Here is a 24,595-nt window from a genome sequence, read left to right as displayed (position 1 = left end):
TGCCGTATATCTACAATTATTATTATTATTATTATTGTTTGCATCTCGATTTTGTTTTTAATTTTAATTTTTTTTACAGCAAAGCAAATCAATTTAATAACCCACCAATTTTTTATGATTAAAATAACATTTTCATTTCATTCACGAGAGAGGGCACTGAATAGTTAACAAAACCCACACCTACTCCCGTTAAAAATGGGGTTTTTAATAGTAACATTAGAAATTCGTTCGTAAAATGGGAGGGGGTGTTGTTAAATATTTTGTTCTTATATTCTTTTCTTATTTTGCCTTCCAATCGTCGACTATTTTTAACTGTTTATGAAAACTTTCAAGTAGCATGTGGTACACTAACGACGAACTGATACAATCTGGCTTTATTTTAAAGCCAAATAAATATTTTGTTTTACAATTTTCAATCAATTACAATGAAAACATTTCAGAAAAAATATATGCGGAAATGAATAAATAATTATGCAACAATATAAAAATTTACAAAAAAAAAAAAAAATCTAATTAAATATTTATAAATTTTAAAAGAATCGGAATCAGGAATCGTATCGGAAAAAATTTTGGAATCGACTCATATATATATATATATATATATATATATATATTTGTTCGGTTAAACACACTTTAAAATGCATTCATTTTTTGTTTTAAAATAAATAAAAATCCAATTACGTGCGCAAAAATAAATTAAAATTTCAGAGGCACAAAGATTTCACAAAATACGCCCACGCAAATTCTGCGGGGAAGGAAACTTGTTTTGTTCGACGGATGTAGTTGAAAGCATACCACGTGACAAAGATGTAACCAATCAACGCTCAAAGAAAGACTTTTCAACCAATGAACGCTCAAAGAAAGACCTAAATTTCAAACCTTTACCCCAGTTCGTCTGGGAGCTTCTAAAAAAATATATGAACGATAAGCGAACTCTTCTCATCCTCATTTCTCTTTCTTTCGTCAACGTCTTTGTTGCTACTTTTCGCCATCCTGATGAAACATACCTATTCGCACGTACAGAGAGAATGCAAGCATTCAGCCGCGCACAGAAACATGTATTTTCCACCTATCTTTTCTCTTACCAACGTCGTCGTCGCTACTTCCTTTCGCCAACATGACGAAACACTATTTCACACGCACGCACACAGAATGATGTAGATATTCAGCAGCATTTACTTTCCTCTTTCTTTCTCATATCACACGGAAAAAAATTTCTCACTAAAAAAAAAAAAAAAAAAAAAAAAAAAAAAAAAAAAAAAGACTTTTTTTCTTCTAATCCAACAAAAAGTTTAAATAACTTTCACATTCATAAGAAACTGTCAAAACAAACTTGTTGGACACTGAAAATGATTCGTTTTTACTTGTTACTTTTGTGTAAATAAACAGTTTATTTCACATATTTGATTTTTTTTATTATTATTTATTTATTTATGGTGGAAAAGGGTTGGTTGGTTGGTGGTTTTTGTTTTACGGCATATCAACCCTTTTCAGGTTATTTAATGCCGAATCCAGTAATTTTGAAGATTTTTTTTTAATAGAATATATTTGTTTTTTGTTAAGTCGATTTCTATTTAATCCATAGATGGGACCCTAACAGGTACTACCACTCCAGGTCAGAGTGGACCTGGGAGCAATGGTAATTAAAGGGTGACTCCACACTCCCCAAAGCCCACAAGCTGGGGCCTCACCACTGGATATAGTTTAAGGTCATATCCAGGACCCTCATTGAGGGACTTTTACCCTCTGCAGGGGTAGGGGGGGGGCAGTCGGCGTATTCTAATGCCCCACCGACAGGGCCAAAATATTTGTTGATTTTTAATTTACTGGTATAGTGTTGTGAAGTAACTCATTTGTCACAACTTAATTTACTATCAGTAAACGTCTCATTATACTACGACTACTACTACTACTACTACTACTGATAATAACGTTCTAAGAAACACAAAACGATTCTTAAAAGTGTTACCAATATACGAGCCACTCGACAATAGAAGAGAAATTGATTTATTGGCAAGGAAAAGTTTATATTTTTTTGAAAATAAAATAAACAAACGCAAGGAAACGACGCTTGGTTAACTTTCGTCGTATTCTCATGTTTGTAAAAAAAAAAAAAAAAAAAAGTTAGTTTTATTTATTTTGTATCGGCGACCTTTTAAAATTGACTCGCCTGACACAACGCAATTCGTTTGTGCTTCAGCGATAAACACTGGAAGCGTCGCTGACATTTCTGAGATCTATGATGAAACTGAAAAAGGAGGCTTGACTTTTCAGCCGCTTCTTTTTGTCTCCTCCTCATATTCGTATGTTTTTGTTTTTTTTATTCCACCTCAGCTTCTTTTCAATCTTTTATATTCTAAGCTGCTACTAGCTAACGTACCCGTTCCAGAACAGGTATTTTAATATAGAACCTTTGAGCTACCAGTAAAATTGATATATTTCTTCATTTTGTTCCAGTAATCGATAGAGACTAGAAAAATATTCTGCAGTCTGTCGACAATTTATATTAACTATTCTTCTTGCAATTTTCGGTCTCAAAATTCAATATACAGCTAATTCCTCTGGCCTTCGTCAGGAGGAATAGTTGGCCGAAACGTCGTGAAACAACAACCAATAAAGATGAGAATAATAGTCCGCAATAAAATAAATTAATATAAATAATACTCATCTCAATGAATTCCGATTAAAATAATATATATAACATTCAGTACGGATCCGACCATGGAAGATCAGATAATAAATAAACGTGGATTTATAAGACAAAAAAAAAAAAAAAAAAAACCTTGATCGCCCTTCGGGTCCCGTGGCGCAGTTGATAGAGACGTTGGATCTCTACGGTTCCAGATGAGCATTGTCTGAAGATATCGGTTTTAATCCTACCCAAAGTCGACCAAAGGCCTACTTGGCCAAAACATTGAGACAGCAACTACGGATGGCAGTGATTGCTGAGAATGCAGTTGGGAGATTCGAAGTTCCTATCCGTCGCGGTTACCACCTGACGTAGGCCAAAGGAATAGTTGGCCGAAACGTCGTGAAACAACCAATAAAGATGAGAATAATAGTCCGCAATAAAATAAATTAATACAGCTTATTCTTCTCAAAATGTCGGTCTCAAAATACAAGAGAGCTGATTTTTTTTCTCCCTCTCACATTCTCGGTCCCAAAATACAATACACAACTAATTCTTCTCACAATTTCCGGTCTCAAAATTAAATACGCAGCAAATTCTATTCCCCACGATTTTTGGTCTCAAAATTCAACACAGCTAATTCTCCTAAAAGTCAAAACACACTCAAAATTTCCAGTCTCAAAATACAATATACAGCCGATTCATCTCCTTCTCAAAATTAAATACACAGCTGATTTTCTTTTACAATTTCCGGCCCCAAAATACAATACACAGCTGATTCTTCTCTTCCTCAAAATTCAGTACACAGATTATTATTTTTCTCACAATTTTTGGTCTCAAAATACATTTGACAAAATTAACTTATGCTCAAAAAGAATGCCCCTCCCTGATTAATAGGTTTTTTATTGACACCGTCTGCATTTCATATGCATATTAGATACCCCATTTTTTTCTGGTTATGTCCAAAAATCCAGTATACAAAGTTAAGACGCGGGAAGCGGACTCGGTTTACCTAAATATGGAATGGAAGGCAGTAAACATGAAACGAAATACGAAACCATATGGAAATAATTTATTTCTATGAATATTTTTGTTTTGTTTTAACACTTGTGTTATCACGAACAAAAACTTATGAGAATTTTTATTACTGACATTTATATAAATGGTGTCTTTTTGAAATAATATATTTGTCTTTCACAAGTTTTATTGCGGAATTTTGCCACAAATAATGTATGAAAGTTTTTTATTAACTCTTCTCGTATAATAAAAACAACAACAAAAAAACAAACTTATTTTAAACACTTGTATAAAATAGTTTCATAAAATGAACAAGGTCCTGGATATGACCTTAAACTATATCCGATGGTGAGGCCTTGGGGAGTGTGGAGCCACCCATTAATTGCCATTGCTCCCAGGTCCACTCTGACCCGGAGTGGTAGTACCTGTTAGGGTCCCAACCATGGGTTTAATAGAAACCGACTTGAAAAAAAAAATTCTATTAAAAAAACTTTTCTTCTGAATCATTGGATTCGGCATTAAAAGACAAAACCAACCAACAATTAAAATGAATAAATGAAAATTTTTCATAAATAATATATATTACTTTTTCGAAATACAATATTTCTATATGAATATATTTTAAATATTAAAAGAAATATTTATAGAAATGTAAAAAATAAAAGTTTATTTTTTTTATTGTTTCATGATAAAACACGTGTTTCAATATAGTTTCGTATTTCGTTTCATGCTTTGTGACTTCCGTTCCATATTTAGATAAACGAAGTCCACTTCCACGTACACTTTGTGTACTGAATTTTTGGATACAACCAAAATAACTTCCAAAGAAAATTTGTTGCATTTCAGACTATGCACTTTATTTGAAAAAAAGAAAAGAAAAAGAAAAGAGGGGTCAATAAAGACCTGGTCAGAGATAAGTTGGTTTGGAAATCAATTTCCTAAAGCCGTACGACACATGTCAGCGTGTAAAACTGACGTTAAACCGAATATGATGATGTAATCACTTTTGCCCGGAATGTACATGCCACTGGGGACTGCATGTGAATTTAATATTTCCTTGAAACTTTCTCCTTTGTCGGAAGCTGACTCAGCTTGCCTAAGGCGAATATCACACCAGGAAGTGATGCAAATATTTTGAATATTCAGTGTGTGTGTTTCCCTACCAAACTCAATTTTAGGTTTACAGTCTCGAGATTTAATACAAGGAATATTGAGATTTGGGAAAATCTTTTGAATCGGTTTTTCGGCCAGAAATTTGGCTGTCAAGGAGTCAAAGTTCAACGATTTGACCTTTGAAAACTCTAACAAACTCCTCCGCCAATTTTGGGTCTAAACACTTGAAATTTTACTTGGACATGGATCAAACTTTTTAATTTGATTTGAAACCAAAACAATGAATGTTAAGGAGTTAAAATTGAAGTCAAAGTTTTAAAACATTTTGACCTCTGCGGTCTACCAAATTACTCAGCCAATTTCTGGTCTAAACATTTGAAATTTTGCATAAAGGGTATTCAGACATAGGGCAAGTTATGGACAGTACAAAGCCGGGCTGAACTGCTAGTATATATATAAACACACACACACACGTGTGTGTGTGTACGTATGCATATATATATATATATATATATATATATATATATATATATATATATGTAAATCCGAAAATTAAGAGAGAAGTTGCAATTATTTTTCAATTTGTTAGGCCATATATATATATATATATATATATATATATATATATATATATATATATATGCGTTTAGCTTATGAACAATGGGCACCGAAAACTAAGATCTGTCTAGAATTTTCTCACTGAAAGAAATATCGGGTTGGAAATAGCATGTCAGCAATGAAGTCGATTGTGATTTAAGATTTTAATTCTAAAGAAGGAAGTAATCCAAAATTTTTAATCTCTTTTCTGCATAAGCTCAAAATATGTGCAAAAGATATAAAGATTTGTGCTACAGCATTGTATCCCGGACGACATAAAGTAGATGCATGTAGTTTACCTATTAAAAATTACCCATTAAAAATGCCAACATCAACATCTACATTATTTTTTTTTATATATATTTATTCAGTTGTATGGTAAAATGCCTTAAAAGGGAAATTTTTTCCAAAATTAATAATGGAATACGTCGCATGGAATTACAAGTAAGACATTTTACCATACAACTGACTAAATATATATATAAAATAATAATAATAATAATATATATATATATATATATATATATTATGTATGTACTTATTGATTTGTAAATCGCCACATGTTCTCGTCTCCTCTTACCAACAGCGACTATAATTCGTTCCTTCTAAATCTTTTACATATATATATATATATATATATATATATATATATATACACACGTATATATCTGTACGGATATATATATATGTGTGTGTGCATATATATAAATATATGTATGTATGAATTATAGAAAACTGATCCATTAAAATTGTGGGGTCTGCGTACGCGCTTGGTCCACAAAGTATGGAAATAAAAAATTTGAAAATTAAAAAATACGTTTACAAGTGTTTTTGATATAGATGTACTTTGATAAGTATGTTTTAACTTAAATAAGGATGGTATAATAAAATTGTGGGGTCTGCAGTCACGCCTGGCCACCATAGAATGGAAATAGGCACAAACTTTAAAGACTTTTCATATCTATCTGTGTAAGTATACTTTGATACTTAATATATATATATATACATACACGCGTATATATCTGTACGGATATATATATATATATATATATATATATATATATATATATATATATATATATATATATATATATATATATATTTAGTAGCCTGTCAAAGCCACAGGGAAGACAGCCAAACAAAAGAAAACCTTAAACAAAATTCATCCCAAAGCAGCAAAACTGAAACTAGCCTACCAGGACACTATATATACAAATGTTAGCAAATTTTGGCCTATTTATTCGTTTGGAAATTTAATTTCTTTTTTTACGAATTTTCAAATTTTTTCCAAAAAACTTGCAAATTTTCATTTAGTTTCATCAGATTGAACTAAAGATATGAGCACTTCAATATTCAATTTTGCTACGAGTGTAGATATATCCATATATATATATATGTATATATATATATATATATATATATATATATATATATATATATATATGTATCCCCAAAACCTCTTGCCTTGTTGGAGCTGCGACTTCTACTAGCTGTTATGGTTTCAAATTATCTGCAGGGGATGGGGGGCTTGATTCCAAATATTTCTCATATGTTATATCTCCCCTCCCGTACGATTATGAATATCTCTAGTATTAAATAATCCTTATACACTGTGAAATTTACTTTATGTATGAAAACCAAAGAGGGGAGATATAACATATGAGAAATATTTGGAATCAAGTCTATTATGTCAGATCATTTGATACCATAAAAGCAAGTTTTTTTTTTTTTTTTTTTTTTTTACATAGGCCACTCAAGGATAAGGGTTAAAGAGTGTAGAGTAGTCAAAAGGACAGTATAGTAATCGATAGTAATGGAAGTTCGGTAAATTAGTTAACTTAAGTGGAACGGCTCATCAGAAACTTGTTCACGTTGGACTTGAAGACAACCATATTATAGACAGCCGGAAAGCAGGAAAACGGAAGACAATTCCACAGGCGTGCAGTTCTAAGAAAGAAGCTTTGATCATGGAATCTATGTTTAGGTTTAGGTACAGATAAAGAGGGGGGAAAATTATTGATAATGTTTTCAGCTAGTCTAGTGTTTCTTGTGAAAGTTTGGCGAGGGGGGGGGACCATAGATTCAAGCTCAGTTGAACACTTTCCATGAAAATAACGATAAAGCAGAGACAAACTCGCAACATCTCTTCTGTGAGATAGAGGTTGCAGCGAAGAGAAAAGGACATCTCCCACCAGGCCACGAAGTCTATTGTGAACTATATCAAGGCAGGATAAGTCCTTTCTAGCAGCTCCTGCCCATATGTGACAACAGTACTCCATCCTTGGACGTACCTGGCTCTTATATAGATAGAGAATTGCATCAGCAGTGAGATATCTACTGGATCGATAGAAGGATCCGACCATTTTTCCAGCGGCCTTGGCAACAGATTTGATGTATGGATTCCATTTAAGATCAGGAGTAAAGGTCAAGCCCTAAAGCTTGTCAAAACTGGAGGCCTCCCCAAGACGAGAGCCATTCATTTCAATTGATGCCAGATGGGGATCAGAACGTTGATGATGTAAAGATAGAAGCTTGGTTTTAGATGCATTAAAAGTAACCAGCCACTCCTTTCCCCATTGTACAATGTGATCAACATCAGAGGAGAGAAAATCGGAGATAACTTGGTCGTTTACTGTCTTAGATGTGCTACCATAGATGGTAGTGTCGTCAGCAAAAATGTCTACGATGATGCAAGGATGTGATTTGGAAGATCATTAATGTAGATCAGGAAAAGAGTTGGGCCCAGGATGGACCCCTGAGGGACTCCAGCATTTATACTGTGAGCTTCTGATTTTTGCCCATCAACTACTACTATTATGAACCTATCAGAGAGAAATGATTTAATAATTGAGAAGTCATTTCCACCTATATCATAGCTGGAGATCTTGTGAAGTAAACCTTTATGCCATACCCTATCAAAGGCCTTTGATATGTCAAGAGCAATTGCCCTAGAAAGGTTGCCTCTGTCGAGAGATTCGCTAATCCTATGAGATATAACTGTAAGCACATCTGCTGTAGATCTAGCAGAACGGAAACCATATTGTGTGTCACTAAGAAGGTTATTTTTGCTGAGATGGTTGATTACTTCTCTATTTAACACAGATTCCAGCAACTTACTCATGACGCACAGGAGACTTATTTGCCTGTACTGAGAGGGGGATGAACGATCACCTGAATTCTTAAATACAGGGCATACTGATGAGATTTTTCAGGGTGATGGGAAGCAATTTTCCTTAAGACAACGTTTAAACAGTTTTGTAAGTATGGGTACTAGTTCTGGTTGAAGTTTTTTGAGTACTATAATTGGAATACCGTCAGGGCCAGTTGCTTTACTGGAATCAAGGTTTTTGATTAGCTTGGCAACATCACATACAGATATTTGTATATCACATAGTGTGTTTTCTGATACAGGAGGAAATATTGGAGGTTGGCGGCCTTGGTCGCAAAGGGTAGAATTGGCTGCAAAGTTCTTGGCAAAAGTTTAGTCCCTCCTCCATGAAGACCAGAGATTTTGGGAGAATATCAGATATTTTGTAATTCATATGCAAGACTAGGAAAACATGGACTATGATTGAAACATTTTATAGTAAAAAAAAAAACGAATCAAAGAAGAATAAAAAATAGGCTCTGAATGATGGATGATCCCCTTAATATGCGAACTTAATTCGCATATTAAGGGGATCATCAATCATCCAGAGCCTATGTCACAGCCCATTACATAATTCAGGTCATTGCCTTGCAATATTTGGAATTAAGTCTCCTCTTACTGTTATTTCAGATCATTTGAAACCGCAGCAGCAAATTTTAGTCTCTCCTCCATCAAGGCCAGAGGTTTTAGGGATAATATATATCAGTGGCGACTCTAGCCTATTATTGCTACTCGTGCCCCCCGCCCTCTGTCAACTTCAGTTCCCAACCCGTGGTCCATGGACCCAAAGTAAGTCATCATAGTTGCTATTGTGTGATTCTCCATTGTATAGCACAGATGAACTAACGTGCCTTGCATGGTGTTTTTTTTTTGTAAACAATCAAGATATATAATTTATAGTCTTGTTAATACAGTAGATAAGATAATTTTTTTTTCCTTTCAAAAGTATAGAAGAAAAGAGATGTTCATTACAATGACGAGAAAAATATGTTTATTAGAATAAAGAAATTGATGACAATGACAACTAACCAGGTGAGCAATTAAGTCCACAACTCTATACACAACATTATAGCCGCTTTTATGGGATGTTCAATGGATCTGACGGTGGCTGGACAAAGACCATCCGTTCACAACAGCATCGTTGTATTATTCCCAGATATATGTATGAACTTTTGGCCACTTAGTTATCGAAACTTGAATAGATACGTAATTTAATTGAGATCAGACTAAGTATGTTTGCTTGAAATTAATGGATAATTTTTAATCCATTTTGAATAACATTGACCGAATTATTGGTCATGCGGCACAAGTGGCACTAGTTCCATCTCTGCCTCTGATATATATATATATATATATATATATATATATATATTATTATTATTATTATTATTATTTATGTAAATACAGTCATATCTTGCTACGATGTGGAGACCGTTTCAATCATATTTGATTTCATCAGGAAAGAAAAATTAAAATACACAAATTAAAAAGGATCCAGACCTTTTCAAATTTTGACATGAATCAAAGCTAAGGTTCTTATGGGTTAAATTAAAAAAAAAATCAAATTTCCGATAAAGGGGAGGGTTAAAAGGATAATTTTAAGGAAAAGTTAGAGTGATAAGGAGGGAGGGGTAGTATAAAGATATAGTGGGATATCAATACACTAAGGAGAAGAAAAGGAGAAGGAAGAGGGTGAGAACAGTTGGCAGATACATACTCGTAGTTAAATTGATTTCTTTGATTTTATAGGACGAAACTGTATGAAAATTTGCAGGCTTTTAAAAGATTATAATACTATTCTATGGTTAAAATTTTATGATTTGTGAAAAGAACGTAAAATGAGCACCCACTTAATGAAGAATGGTTCTGTAAAATTTTTTAGGGGTGATGTCTATTGTGGCCTGGTAGACCAAACCTACCTTAAAGAACTTGTTTTATATAGATTTTTGGATGTGCTGAAAACGAATATTGCATTTAAATTTTCCGCAAATAAGTACTTTTCCAGGTATTATCAAAAATATGTGCCCTTGCGCATACAACAATGGCTATTACTTATAACAAAGAATTACATTGCTTAATACCCGGAAAAATACTTATTTGCAGAAAATTTAAATGAAATAAGTTGAAGTTTTTTTAAGGTAGGTTTTGTACTGGTCTACCAGGTCCCAATTACTAAAACACAACTCCTAAAAAAAATAAATAAATAAATAAAAAAAATAAGAAATAAAATAAAATAAAAAATAACAGACGCTCCCCTCACCCCAAAATATTTCTCATATGTTATATCCCCCTTCTTTGGTTTTCATACATAAAGTAAATTTCACAGTGCATAAGGATTATTTAATACTGGAGATATTCATAATCGCGCCCTATTTCCAAAAGAGTGGAAATATAACATGAGAAATATTTGGAATCAAGTCTTCCGTTGCTGTTATTTCAGATCATTTGAAACCATAGCAGCACCTTTTAGTCTCCCCTCCCCCCCCCCGGCAAGGCCATAGGTTAAGGAAATATATATATATATATATATATATATATATATATATATATATATATATATATATATATATATATGTATTAGGTTGATGCAAAAAGAATGTCGTATTTTGAACGTGGAAACGACATTATTTTTGCACCAACATATAAGGGTGGGAGATTAATAATTGTGAAATTATCAAGTTTTCATAGAAAACATAAAATCAAATTAATATGTATCATCATTCTGGAAACGAAATCCTTTTATTCATTCGATATTTACAAATAAAACCATCGAGAAATAAGTAAAATGTTTCTGGATCTCGTCTCCTCACCGGCATAGATGGGGGTGGGGGAGACCCAATTTTAACCAGTAAATATAGTAAAGTAAATATAGTTTGTGAACCTAGAATAAAAAAAAAAATTTTAAGTAGAATTTAATTCTTTTATCTATATACTAGCCTAGGTGCCTGGCGTTGACCGGAGGTGTGTGTGTTAAGGGGGGGGGGTAGTAATTTTTCGATATTTGTCGTCCGAAGCGTCAAGCTTCAATACGATACCCATCTCGTGAAAATCCGTCGCCTCTGCCGAAAGTTTTAGGCAGACATGCAAACATACATTTAAACAGACTGGTGAGATTTATATTATATATTAATACGATAGCGTGTGTTTTTTGTGTCACGCTTACATCCGGGTCGTTTAATTGTTATGTACTTCCATTTCTTGACATAAATAATTTTACCAAGAATTCTTCGTAAGTTTTGGTTTCGATTATAGGTGATGGCACTTAAGTCATCTATTTTTGCTTTTATAAATAATTTTATCAAGAATTTTTCATAAGTTTTCGTTTCGGTTCCGGCTAATACACCAAAGTCATATGGATATATATTTATTTTTTTATTTTTGAAATCACAACTTTATAATATATAAAAAACGATAGAACATTAGCTCTATAATAATATATACGAAATCTGCAAGAATTAAAATATCATATTTAAGCGTACTTTTCAACCGGGCTTTGCAGGGTGTTCATGCTAGCTTAGATTAATACTTTTGCAGTTTCAACACAAAAAAAGCTACAATAATATCAGAGCGTCTGCATTTACACTGAACATCTACAGAATGCCAACATCAATATATTACATATGAATGAGTCTCCTGTGGAATTTCCATAGGCCCCGCTAGTTAATATAATTAATATTAGATGTAATTTCAATTATATTTGTTATGATATAATGTCTGTGATACAATTGAACTATTGTGTAATGATTTTTAATTGGTTAAATGTTAAAAAGGAAAAATAGTTGGGAAAATAGTAATTACATTTTTGATTTTATACTTGGATATGATTTTAGAAAAGGGAGAAATTAACTATAAGTTTGGAAAGCTTTTGTTTTTTTTTTAGAATTTTTCGATATGATATAAGATTTAAACAAAAATAAGGAATTATATTTACAAAAAAGTTTATAAAATAAGTACCTTTGTTAGGGAGTGTTTCCATATCGTTTTTTTGTTTTTAAGCTGTAAGGAGGCCTCTCAGTGCGCAAAGCTTCTTTGATAAGGATATTTTTTTTAATCTAAAAAAAACATTTTTTTAAAATCTAACTGCTGAGTAAATAGAGAGGAAGTAATTGCCTTTAAATAGGTGCTTATGTCGGTTTATTTTAATTCTAAGGTAAGTCATTTGAAATTATAATGAAGAAGACACATTTGTTAGTGGATTGTTTAACGATCGAATCTTGTGATTTCTAGTTACATTTATGATTATTCTTAATTACTGTAATATAAGTTTTTGTTACTGTTTTTTTTTTTTACGACGTATTTTCAATGTTTATTATTTTATTAGGGTGGTTCAAAAATGGCTAAATTGACCATCTTCTATATATGCATCTGGTTAATATTTTTTCTTTTAGGTTTAAAGAAGTTGGTTGGGTGTCACTGAATTTTAATATGGCCAGAGATTCAAATCTACAGAGAGTACAAAATTTCTCGCCAGGTTTATATGTTCTCATAGATCTTAATGTTTGCCATTTTATATTGACCCTCTAGGGACTGAACATATTAATACTTATTAATACATATTAATACATATTAATACTTATTAATACATATTAATACTTGTTAATACATATTAATACTTATTAAAACATATTAATACATATTAATACATATTAATACAAATTCTGAAATTTGAAATTATAGATTTTATTGGATCAAGAATCATGAATCTGAACAAAAAAATGTGAATTCATTTAAAAACTTGAATGTTATGACATGTGCCATATCTGTCCCCTTGGGTTCTAATCTTCCTGATTAGGATTGTGCCATATATGGTTAAAAGGAATTTTCATATATTTTAGGTACCATATGCATTTTGCTCGGGTTGTTTTATTTTTCAATGATCTATTATTAAAAGAGTGTTTGTTGCTTGTAAAGATTCTATGTTTTTATGTAGAGATTCTGATGTTGATCCAATACATACCGCTTTCAATTTCATAGAATTATTATAATTGTTTGGAGTTAGACTTGTTATCGTATTAAAAAAATTTTTTTTAATTACATTTTCACCCCAAACAAGGCACATTGCCACTTTGTTGTAGGGGGCTACTATCATGGATATAAGCATCAGGGGTACTGTGTAGGGAGTTGGGCAGCAATATGTCGGTTCACGTTACACTTGAACTTCTGCATGTCAGTACAGTTGGGGAAGCAGGGACCCGGAAGGGAATTCCAAAGTCTAGCTGTTCTGGGGAAGAAATGACTGGAGTAGAAAGCTCTCTTACATCTAGGGATCTCTACTGTGAAGGGGTGGGATTTTGCTGCTTGTCAGGTTTGTCGGGTTTGTCGGGGGTATTTACGTCGAGGGGGCACAAGTGCTTGCAGTTCGTCAGAGCATTCACCGTTAAAGTACTTGTAGAACAGGCAGAGGGATGCAACATTTCATCGATGGGACAGAGGCTGAAGTTTAGATGACAGTTCAGGAACTATCAGATTGGCGACTCTCTTTTGAACCTTGTCTAGCAGCGAGAGACTAGTGGCAGATGCACCATCCCAAATATGACAACAATACGCCATACATGGGCGAATAGTGGCCTTATAGAGGTACAGAATACTTTTGGGTGTTAGTAGCTTTCTAGCACGGTAGAGAGAACCAATATTTTGCAAGATGTGTTGTTGTGTTATATTATTAGGTGAATTTATGAAGGTACCCGGCGTTGCCCGGGTGTTTGGAGGTGTGTGTTGAGCAGAAAAAAATAATGTGTTAGTAGGCAGACAAGCTCGAACCCATGACGAACCTGTGACGTGAATGCGGAAAAAAAGCAAAAGAAAACGTGACATTTTATCGCTGCTCTATAACGCCACAGGAAGTGAAAAGCCTTCAAAGTAAGCAATGTCAATCAAAAAGTTGACTTGCTAAGTGAATAAGTTCATGCAGGTGCAGAAATGAACGTTGGCTGGAGGCCAGTTCAGCTTTTATTTGTTTCCCTACAATATTGGGGAAAACCAGGTACCCCACAAGAAGGGGGAGCTCTCCAAATGAATAGCAATTGTTTGATATGAAGAGTTTTCCCACATTGATCAAAGCTAATTGCTTTTCTGGAGGTTCTGACCGAGAAGGCCGACGAATGACGTTTACTTCTATTAGTTTCGCTTTATTTATACAAAAAAGACCAACAAACACGAGAAAGAACAGAATAGAGGAAATTTTATAAAAGCCGATCAAAATAAATGTAGATACAATGTAAATCGTAGATATTATCATCTAGGGAGTATATAAAAAAATTGTAAAAAATAGTAACCCTTCCATGCCTCCCCCTCCCAAGTCTTTATTGGACATACAAAACGCGTGTGCCCGTTTTGCCTTATATATATATAAACTAGCTTGGGTGCCCGACGTGGCTTTGGTGTTTGGAGGTGTGTGTTGAGCAAAAAAAAAAAAAATAAAAAAAGTGGTAGTAGGCAGGCAGGCTCGAACCCATAACACGAAAGAGGAAAAGAACATGAAAAAAAAATGTGATGTCTTTGTTGTTGCATCTATCGCCAAACCGGAAGTGTTGTAGGTTAAAATTAAGGCTAGACAATTGAAAAGAGATGATGACTTTCGGATGTATCGGCGACAAAAGCGACCCCTCCCCGTATAAAAGTGCCCAGTTGAGGATGAAGGAATTAATGGTTTTTGCGAATTTTTCGATATTTGTCGTCCGAAGGGTTGAGGTTCAAAACAATACTGATCTTGTGAAAATTCGTCGCCTCTGTCGGAAGTTTTAGGTACACATACATACATACATACATACATACATACATACGTGTAAACAGACAGGTGAGATTTATATTATAGATTGATTGTGTATTAATACAAGTCTGTCTGAGGATAATTGTTATTTCGTGTAGTATAGTGGACCAAGAAAAAGCTGTTGCACAATATAGATGGCAATCATAAAGGGAACAACGTCTATCCTCAAAAGAGCCCTCGGATATAAACCCACATTTTAATGAAATCGTGTCAGTTCTAGAAGGGAGTTAGCTCTCTTGATCTTTCTTTTAAAACCGACTGAAATAACATTTTTTACAAGTTATATAATATGCTGGAAGTATATTTATGAGGTTAATTAAATTATGCAAACCAACATTTAAAAAAAATGATTGTCCCAAAATAAATGATACAAAGAATTATTTTCATTATTCCATAGAGTTTTAAATATTTGGCTTTTTTCTCTAGAGCAAAATAAAAAGGAAATTGAAATCGATGTCAATGAATGAAGATGTAGTTATAGAAGTATGGGTATTTATTTGCTACCCCCAAAAAGCAGAATGTGACACAAGGTCGTTTTTAACATGAGGCAAACAAGCTCCCCAAAGAGGGGCACTCTGGAAGTAGGCAAAAATAAAACTGACTTAGTATAGAAAGGTTTCCCTCTCTATTGACTACGGACAATAATTAACTTGAGTGTAGCATCAGAACGGATGGCACTCTCTGATCCTGGCCTGTGCCAGAACCAACTTGAGATCCATTTTTAAAATATCAATGTTCAGTTCAAAATAATACAATACTATTAGATTGATATGAAAATTCTTGTGGAATTTTTAATTTGGATTTCAAATGATGTATTTTCAAATAAATTTTCATTATAATACCTTTACTTTATATATCATTTTAAAGAGCGTTTTTCGCTCTATCTAATCGTTTAAATTACAACCTTTTAAAACAATTATGTCTTTTTTTCAGAAAGTTGAATACAAGATGGAAAAAAAAGCAAATTCGCACAATTTTCTTATTTCAATTCAAACTAAGCCGAAAAGCTGCTGAAACAGCTTGCGATATCAACAAAGTGTTTTGCCCAGGAACCACAACTGGGCGCACAGTACAACAGTGGTTTAAAAAATTTTGTGGTGGCGATGAGAGTCTTAAAGATGATTAGTGTAGCGGTTGGCTATCGGATGTTAACAAAAATCAATTAAGAGCCTTAGTTGAAGCCAATCCACGCACAAATGTTTGAGAACATGCTTCTGAATTAGACCTAATGTATGCGACGATTTCCAATAACTTAAGAGAGATTGGAGAGATAAAAAAAGCACTTGATAAATCAGTGCCTCATGAATTGAACAACAACCAAAAGAAAACGCTTTTATGAAGTGTCATCTTCCCTTCTTTTATGCAACAAGAACGATCTGTATCTCAACCAAGTTGTGACTTGTGATGAAAAGTGTGTTCTTTATGACAACCAGCGATGCCTAACTCAGTGGTTAGATGCCAACGAAGCTCCACAACGTTTCCTGAAGCCAGAGTTGCACTAAAAGAAGGTCATGCTGACTGTTTGGTGGTCTACAACCGGTCTCCTCCATTAGTCTTTCGAATGCAGGCGAACCCATTATGGCGGTGAAATACTGTCAACAAATGGATGAAATGCATTAAAAACTTCAACAACAACACTCAGCATTAATCAACAGAAAAGGCCTAATTCTCTTCCACGACAACGCCTGACCGCACGTTGCTAAACCGACAGTGCAGAAGTTGAGTGAACTCTGTCTCATCACCATACTATCCAGACCGACTACCACTTTTTCAAGCATCTTGACAACTTTCTGCATTAGAAATGCTTAAAAACCTAAGCGATATCAAAAACGTCTTCAGCGACTTCATCGCCACCAGAATGCAAGACTTTTACATTATTGATATTAATACACTTGTTTTGCGATGGCAAAAGTGTGTTTTATTTGAGCCAACATATGTTCATTAGAATTTAAAAACTAAAACCTTTCTTGCCAGCCTGATATTGTATAAAAAGAAATTTGTGTGTGTGTGTGTGTGTGTGTGTGTGTGAGAGAGAGAGAGAGAGAGAGAGAGAGAGAGAGAGAGAGAGTTCGTCCCTTATGGACTCCTAAAAGGCTGGACCAATATTTTGAAATTTCACATGAATGTACTTTATGTGCCTGGTGGTGTTCTTAGATAGTTTTTTTTTTATCAGAATGACTTTGATAAGTATCGATAATCAATAATAAAACAAAATCTGATTAAAGAAGGAATATGCGACTTAAGTTTATGCGTTATACAGCCTAACATCAGAAGTACATTTGAGAACTTTTATCAACGCACAAGTAGAAAGGCTCAGCATATAAAATTAACAGTAGGTTCTTTGACATGACAGGGATGCGTTTGAAATTAATGTTTCTGTTTAGAGCACAACTGAATCATGATACTTGACTTTTATAAAATCCATAATAGGTTCTCTACAGTGCAATTGAAACTAAAATGTATTATGGGCTAAGTCACTATGAGGTGGCATGTGATTCTTACTTCCAGTGCACCACAGTGGGTCCACAATCAGAGTAGACAATCGATTTGATTGAAAAATGGGGGATTTCACGGATTTTGATAACAATAAAATATGGGAGCGTGAAATTTGTTGATCCTCATTCAATTTTTGGGCAACGTCAGGTCTCCCTGCTAGTTGGAAACATTTTGAGGTTGTAACCACTTAATAAGGTGCAGTTAGCTCAACAGACATTGAATAATGTGAAAATGTGTCTAAAACTCCTGGAATACCGAGTACACGTTTCCTGTTGTCTTTGATTCTGTAATGAGATAAGAGTTAAGAAAAAAAAACAAAAACAAAAACACCAACAACATAGTTGCTTAATGTCGACATGTTCTTCAATGTTTTTTTATATTTATTTTAAAAGCATTGGTATTTTAATTTTTTTAATATGACGTTGCTGGTTATTTTCTGACTGTGAAAATCTTTGTCACCAGAGCAGACAGGAGAAAAACTTTTACAAAAAAAAAAAAAAAAATATTAACGTAAGGAAATGGTTTTAATCGTCCGTCTGGCAAAGCAAAGCTGTACCTCGCTTTATCCAATGGTTGACCGGTTTGTTTGTGTCCAGCAGAATTGACAGGACAAAGTTTGTGGAGTGACCAGTGGTCGACAGGGTACCTTTCCTTTCACTCGTCTTGTAGACTGGGCACTCATAGCGTTTCTTGTCGTCAGCAACGATTTCTTTGTTACACGGCTTCAGCCAAATGATTGGCATTGCTTCCACGAGAACACGAGGTAACTGATCAGCCAACAACCCCCTGTAATGGACAAAAAATAGAAAATCTTAACGTATATGATAGTGATGGGACAATTCCAATATTTCTCCTGATTTTGATATAATTACCAATTCCGATTCCGATTCTTTTTAAACCTCTAAATATTTAGCAGTACAGTTCTTATTTAGTTTATTAATTTCCGAGTACCATCAGAATCCATGTAATATGTGCATTTATTTTTGCAAACGGAAATAACACATGCTGAGATTTGATATTGATTTTAGTTTTACTGGTGGTTCCAAATCAATAAATGCTGGGTGGAACGATAAAATTGTCGTCCTAAAGAAAACAACACTACAGCTTTATTTCAAAACTTTTATTGAAAAAAAAAATCAATTCAGGTAACTTGATTATGTAGTAGAGCTGACATCTATTCAATGTAGCCGCCTTCAGCCTTAATCAACGCCTCAATACAGGTCCAGAACTGGGAACATGCTTTTTCCACAAGCGTCGGCAGGAGCTCTGCAAATATGTGGTGGATAGCAGCAATCAGGCTGACTTTTTTGCAGGAGGTCATGTTGGTGATGTTCTCGACGTATGACCAAACGAAGTACTCCAGCAGGTTCAGGTCAAGGAAGGAGGGGGGGAGGCCAGTCAGAGAATGGGACTAAAGTCGTAGCACTCCTTCTGAAGCCAAGCCTGGGTCTCTTTGGACTTGTGGACCGACGCCAAGTCCTGCTGCCACATTCAGGGTCTGCCAGCGGCCACCTGATTGCATCAGGAGATCACCACACTCTTCAGCACATCCAGGTACACTTTGCTGTTGACTTTTAAGCTGACTTTGAAAATGTGAAATGGCATGATGTGGCTCTCACTTGAAACCACACCAAAGACCATAATCATGGCTGGAAACTTTATTTTCATCATCCTCGACACGTCTCTGTTATTCATGGCAATCCAACGATGCATTTAAGGGTGCTGGCAATGGTCCTGTTCTCATAACTTGGATCAGTAGAGAGAATAAGTTATACAGCAGCACATCTCTGATCTCGCTCATTGAACATTGTGTCACTTTCAGACATGATAAAAGGCTTCTATAGCTCTTGGGATTTGTACATAACTAGCCAACTAGTAGATGGTGTGCAACAAAAAAAGAAAACCGGTTTTCATCTAATGGAAATGGAATCATGTCGTCTTTTCTAGGGCGACTATTTTATCGTTCCAACCTTTATTTATCAATCGTACCAACAATGGAAAATGAAGTAAAAAAAAAAACACATTGCTAAGGCTGCTGCAAAGAAGGTGGGCTCCCTCTACCATGCTAGAAAATTACTTACACCAGAAAGCATTTTATACTTTACAAAGCCACAATTCGCCCACTAGCATTTCACTTTTAGAAAGGATGCAAAAAAGAGTCTCAAATCTAATAAGTCCCACACTATTGGCCAAGCTTAAGGTCTTGTTCCATTGCCACAATATTGCATTCATGTGCCTGTTTTGCAAACACTTAAATGAAATGTTCTCTGATGAACTCATGTGCTGTTGTGCCCCCTTGACGTACATACTCCAGACTAACATGACAAGCAGCAACATTCCACCTTCATACCGTTGAGGTCCCTGTAGAACTTTGGAATCCCCTCCCTGTTTCCTGCTTTTCTGACTGTACTAATATTCTGATGTTTAAATCTAATGTGAACAGATATCTTGCTGCTCAACTCCCTTCAGTCCTCTGCTAGATATGATCCCAACTAGTAGCCATTTATGACCAAGTGACAATATGCCTTTTTAAGAGTGAAAATGAGTTTAAAAAAAAAAAAGAATCGCTTTAGGCATAAATTTTTCCGATTCCAATACCGCCCCAAAGTTCTGATTTTTCCAATTCTGATTAATCGTCCCAACACTAGTATTTGATTGGTCCTTGAAATTAGGACACAATCTGTCTTCATTTAATGCCAGACAAATAGCTGTAAATTATAGAATCGGCTTAGGTTGGGCCGCCTTCACAAGAAACAAAACTGCCCTAAATTTTTAAATAATCACCCAAAAATAAAATTTTTTAAATAATCACCCACAAATAAAAATCTTTAAATAATCACCCACAAATAAAATTTTTTAAATAATCACCCACAAATAAAAATCAATAAGAAAGATAACTTATGTGCTTGTTGAAAATGTGCAAATATAAATAATATTCACATAAAATCGAAGCGAATATCTATAATGCATCTGCCCTTCATATACGGACTTAAATGTGTCGACTGGACTGTGAAATTATGTGCTTCATTACTGATCATAATTATCGCAGCATCAATATCGCAGCATCAATATCGGAGAGGTGTGAAAACTCACTGACATCCCATCAATATCGTCTGTCATCAAAATGCAAAATCTTGAAATAAGTGCTAGGTAGATGGTGGAACAACATGATCAGTAATGATGGAATTTGGATATGGGTTCATTGGACTTGAAAATACCATGTAATAGTTAGTTGGGAAGCAGCCTCGCAGTATTGTGTTTCACAGATGGACAGTTCCCGGAAAGAAACTTTGCGCATGGAATTTTCATTTAGTTTTAGGCAAAGATAGAGAATAGTGGAAATTGTTGACAGTTGTAGCAGCTAGACGAGTATGTGTTACGAACGGTTTACAGGGGGGGGGTGCTAATGGATTGGAGCTCAGTCGAGCACCTGTGAATGAAATGAAAAACGGATTAAGTTATGTGTTTGAACTAGTTGTCAAAATAACATATTGATTTTTTTTCCCCAAAATTGTTAATGAATTTGAAAAAGACAATTTCTTTGATGGCAACTTTCTGTCTAATGAGACAATTGCATTCTGCAGCTAGTCTGGTGCACTGCAGCCTCTGCTGTGGATATACAGTTCGAAGCTGGAGTTGACCCCTGGATGCAGATCTGGGTGAGTGATAAAGAGACCTAGGTTTGCCTAGTTACCAGGGTTCCCCACTTGGCGTTGCAAATAAAATCCGAAAGGAAAGGCGAGCTAATACAATCGGAGGTATCACAGCTGCAGGAGTTGCAAATAAGGTGTAGCATTGCTCAACCATTCACCCATTGGGACTCCAAACCGGATTTTTGGTCAAGGTTTACTCCCTTAAAATTTCTTTACCGAAACCAGTTATAAAAAAGAAAAACATTGCTTGCATTATGAAGTAGAAAAAAAAAGAAGAAAAGATTCTAAAATATTTTCTTACGTAGGGTTTTTTTGGGACATCACTATTATTGGAAGGGTTCTACGAAGGTAAGAAAAAGATTGTTAAACACAGAAATGTATACAATGAACAAAAAATATTTGTTGAAAGGAGTCTCTTACTCGTCACGGCTCCATCTGGCACCGTCCAAGAAGAGGCCATAGATGTAAGCACCATCATCAGGAGAATGGTCACACGTGCTTATTGGCAATACCTACAAATAAAAGAAAGAAAAACACGCATATATATATATATATATATATATATATATATATATATATATATATATATATATATATATATATATTACAGTTTTAAGTACTTAAAACTTCTAAATGATAATCTCACCTCAACATACAAAAAATCAAATATTGACTTAATCAAAGACATTAATATAGATAGTAAAATAATCACAGATACTTTAAACCTAAGCAACAGGGTAGCTAAGCTAGATACTAAAAATGCATACCTCCTCATAAAAGACCATAAAGAACACTTCCGTACCAGACCACAAACCAGGCTTATCAACCCCACCAGACCCGAAATTGGCAGAATCAGCAAAACAATTCTTGAAAGAATCAATAAACAAATCAAAAATAAATTCAACCTAACCCAGTGGATTAACACCGAAGACACCATTAATTGGTTCAAAAGAATACCTAACAAGAACAAGGCTGCATTTATTCAATTTGACATAGTTAATTACTACCCTTCTATTTCTAAACACCTTTTTGACACTGTCTTGGATTTTGCTTCTACTTTCTCCGATGTTCAACCATTTGAAACTGACATCATTCTGAAATGCCGTAAAACTGTCCTACTAAGCCAGGACTCTCAATGGACTAAAAAAGACCAACCTACCTCCTTCGACCTTGCGATGGGTGCTTTTGATGCAGCTGAGGCTACTGACTTAGTAGGCCTTTTCATCCTATATAATCTCACAAAATTTATCCCCAACAACAACGTGGGACTTTACAGAGATGATGGCCTTATCATTGTTGAAAACGCAAGTGGCCCAAAGTGCGAAGGCATTAAAAAGAACATCATCAGGGAACTGAAGAATATGGATCTAAAGATTGAAGTAACTTCCAACTTAAAAACAGTAAATTTTCTAGATGTTACCTTTAACCTCCCTAATAATACTTATGAACCATACACTAAAAACATTACATACCCCCTATATATACACCCTATGTCCAACCACCCCAAACACATTATTAAACATATCCCTAAATCAATAGAAAAAAGGCTTAGCACAAACTCATCTAACTCCAGCATTTTTAACCTACACAAACCCTTCTTTGAAAATGCTTTAAAGGAATCTGGATATTCCAACCCTAATATTACATACTTGGACCCTAATAAACCCAACAATACAAATAGGAATAACAGATCTCGCAAAGTCCTCTGGTTTAACCCTCCCTATAATAATATGATAAAAACTAAATTAGGTAAAAAATTCTTCATGCTTCTTAATCACCACTTCCCCCCTAGTAATATTCTACATAAAATTTTTAATAAGAACACTATTAAGCTTAGCTACAGTTGCACAAATAATCTAGAAAATAAAATTAAAAAACACAACAATAAAATACTAAATAACCACAACTATAATAACAATGGTCAAAATAACTGTAACTGCCTTAACAAACCCCAATGCCCGCTCCAGCAAAATTGTCTCTCAACAAATGTGGTTTACAAAGCAACTATTGCCCCTGCTGAAGACCCACAAAACAAAAAATTTTACATTGGCCTCTCAAGCACCACGTTCAAAGACAGATTTAGAGTGCATAAATGCTCCCTAAATAACCCCAACCACCCCAATAGTACTTCATTAACTAACCACTATCTACTACTTACCCGAAACAACCTCACCCCAATTATTAGCTGGGAAATTCTTAATAGAGCTAGTACCTGTAAATCACTAAACTCCCCATGTTATTTATGCTTAACTGAAAAATTACTGATTACTAATTTTAGAGATAGAGATAAACTTCTAAATAAAAAAACTGAAACCTCACTTAATTGTAAACATTATAAATCCCACCTCTTAAGCAACTTCTCACCCTTCTAATAATAACTATAACCCACCCATAAAATCTAACACTAACGAATTACACACACCCTATTTACAACCTAAACTATATAGTCCCCCATTCATTCTAAAAGAACCCCTCCACAGAACCCCCACCTATTTATCCCACCATTTTTTAGCTGCATCTCTCTTTTCCTAACTCATTTTTGTACCCCCCCCTTTGCCGTAATCACTCCTTATGTCATTATTTAAAGGTTCTCGCCCCATAGTTTCTTATTGGCTATTTCTATAGTTAGGTTTCGATTTATATTATTTCAATTACGTACTTATCACAATTGGTATCCTTCGACTTGCCTCTCGGTCTATTATCTACTTGTTAACAACTAATCATTTACTTACCTTCTATTTTAATTAATTATTTAATTTACAATCTACATATAACATATATAATACACTTTTCTCTTATATTTACCTCTTACTAATTCTTTCAATAATAATTATCATATTTTTTAACACGAAGCTTATTTACATGTATTTCGTATTTGTGTTTGTACATATACCCAAGCACATGCTCCTCCCCCATTGATGTGTGTATTTTTTTACATGTGTACTCATGTGTATGTATTTGTGTGTTTTTGTTATCTACTTACTATCTACATTTTATTAATAATTATATTAATTTTTATTATTTAATTAACTTACTGATATCCTTAATTTTTTTTACTTTATTAAATAAACCTATAACGTATAATTCACCTATTTACCCTTCTATTTCCCATTTCTTTCTTCCAACTTAACGCCCGACAATTCAAAAAATTATAAATAATAAATTAAAAACAA

At 34.2% G+C, this 24,595-nt stretch overlaps 1 protein-coding gene across 3 annotated transcripts in view; it reads right to left on the bottom strand.

The window, feature by feature from the left end:
- Nucleotides 1-18,110: 18,110 nt before the first annotated feature.
- Nucleotides 18,111-24,595, bottom strand: part of LOC145260629 (dynein axonemal heavy chain 12-like) — a 572,171-nt gene continuing 565,686 nt past the window's right edge. For all 3 annotated transcript variants that reach the window (XM_080118949.1, XM_080118950.1, XM_080118948.1), the window contains exons 68-69: nucleotides 21,843-21,934; nucleotides 18,111-18,555 (exon numbers count right to left, since the gene is read on the bottom strand). In XM_080118949.1, the coding sequence (XP_079975075.1) occupies nucleotides 18,294-18,555; nucleotides 21,843-21,934 (354 nt within the window). In that variant the 3' untranslated portion in view covers nucleotides 18,111-18,293. The remainder of the gene's footprint in view (nucleotides 18,556-21,842; nucleotides 21,935-24,595) is intronic.

This window comes from Euprymna scolopes, chromosome 36 (assembly GCF_053919585.1).
Source record: "Euprymna scolopes isolate OS-2025 chromosome 36, ASM5391958v1, whole genome shotgun sequence".
Classification (NCBI taxonomy): Eukaryota; Metazoa; Mollusca; class Cephalopoda; order Sepiida; family Sepiolidae; genus Euprymna; species Euprymna scolopes.
Note: the sequence above shows the minus strand (reverse complement) of the source record. Positions and strands in the feature narration are given on the sequence as shown.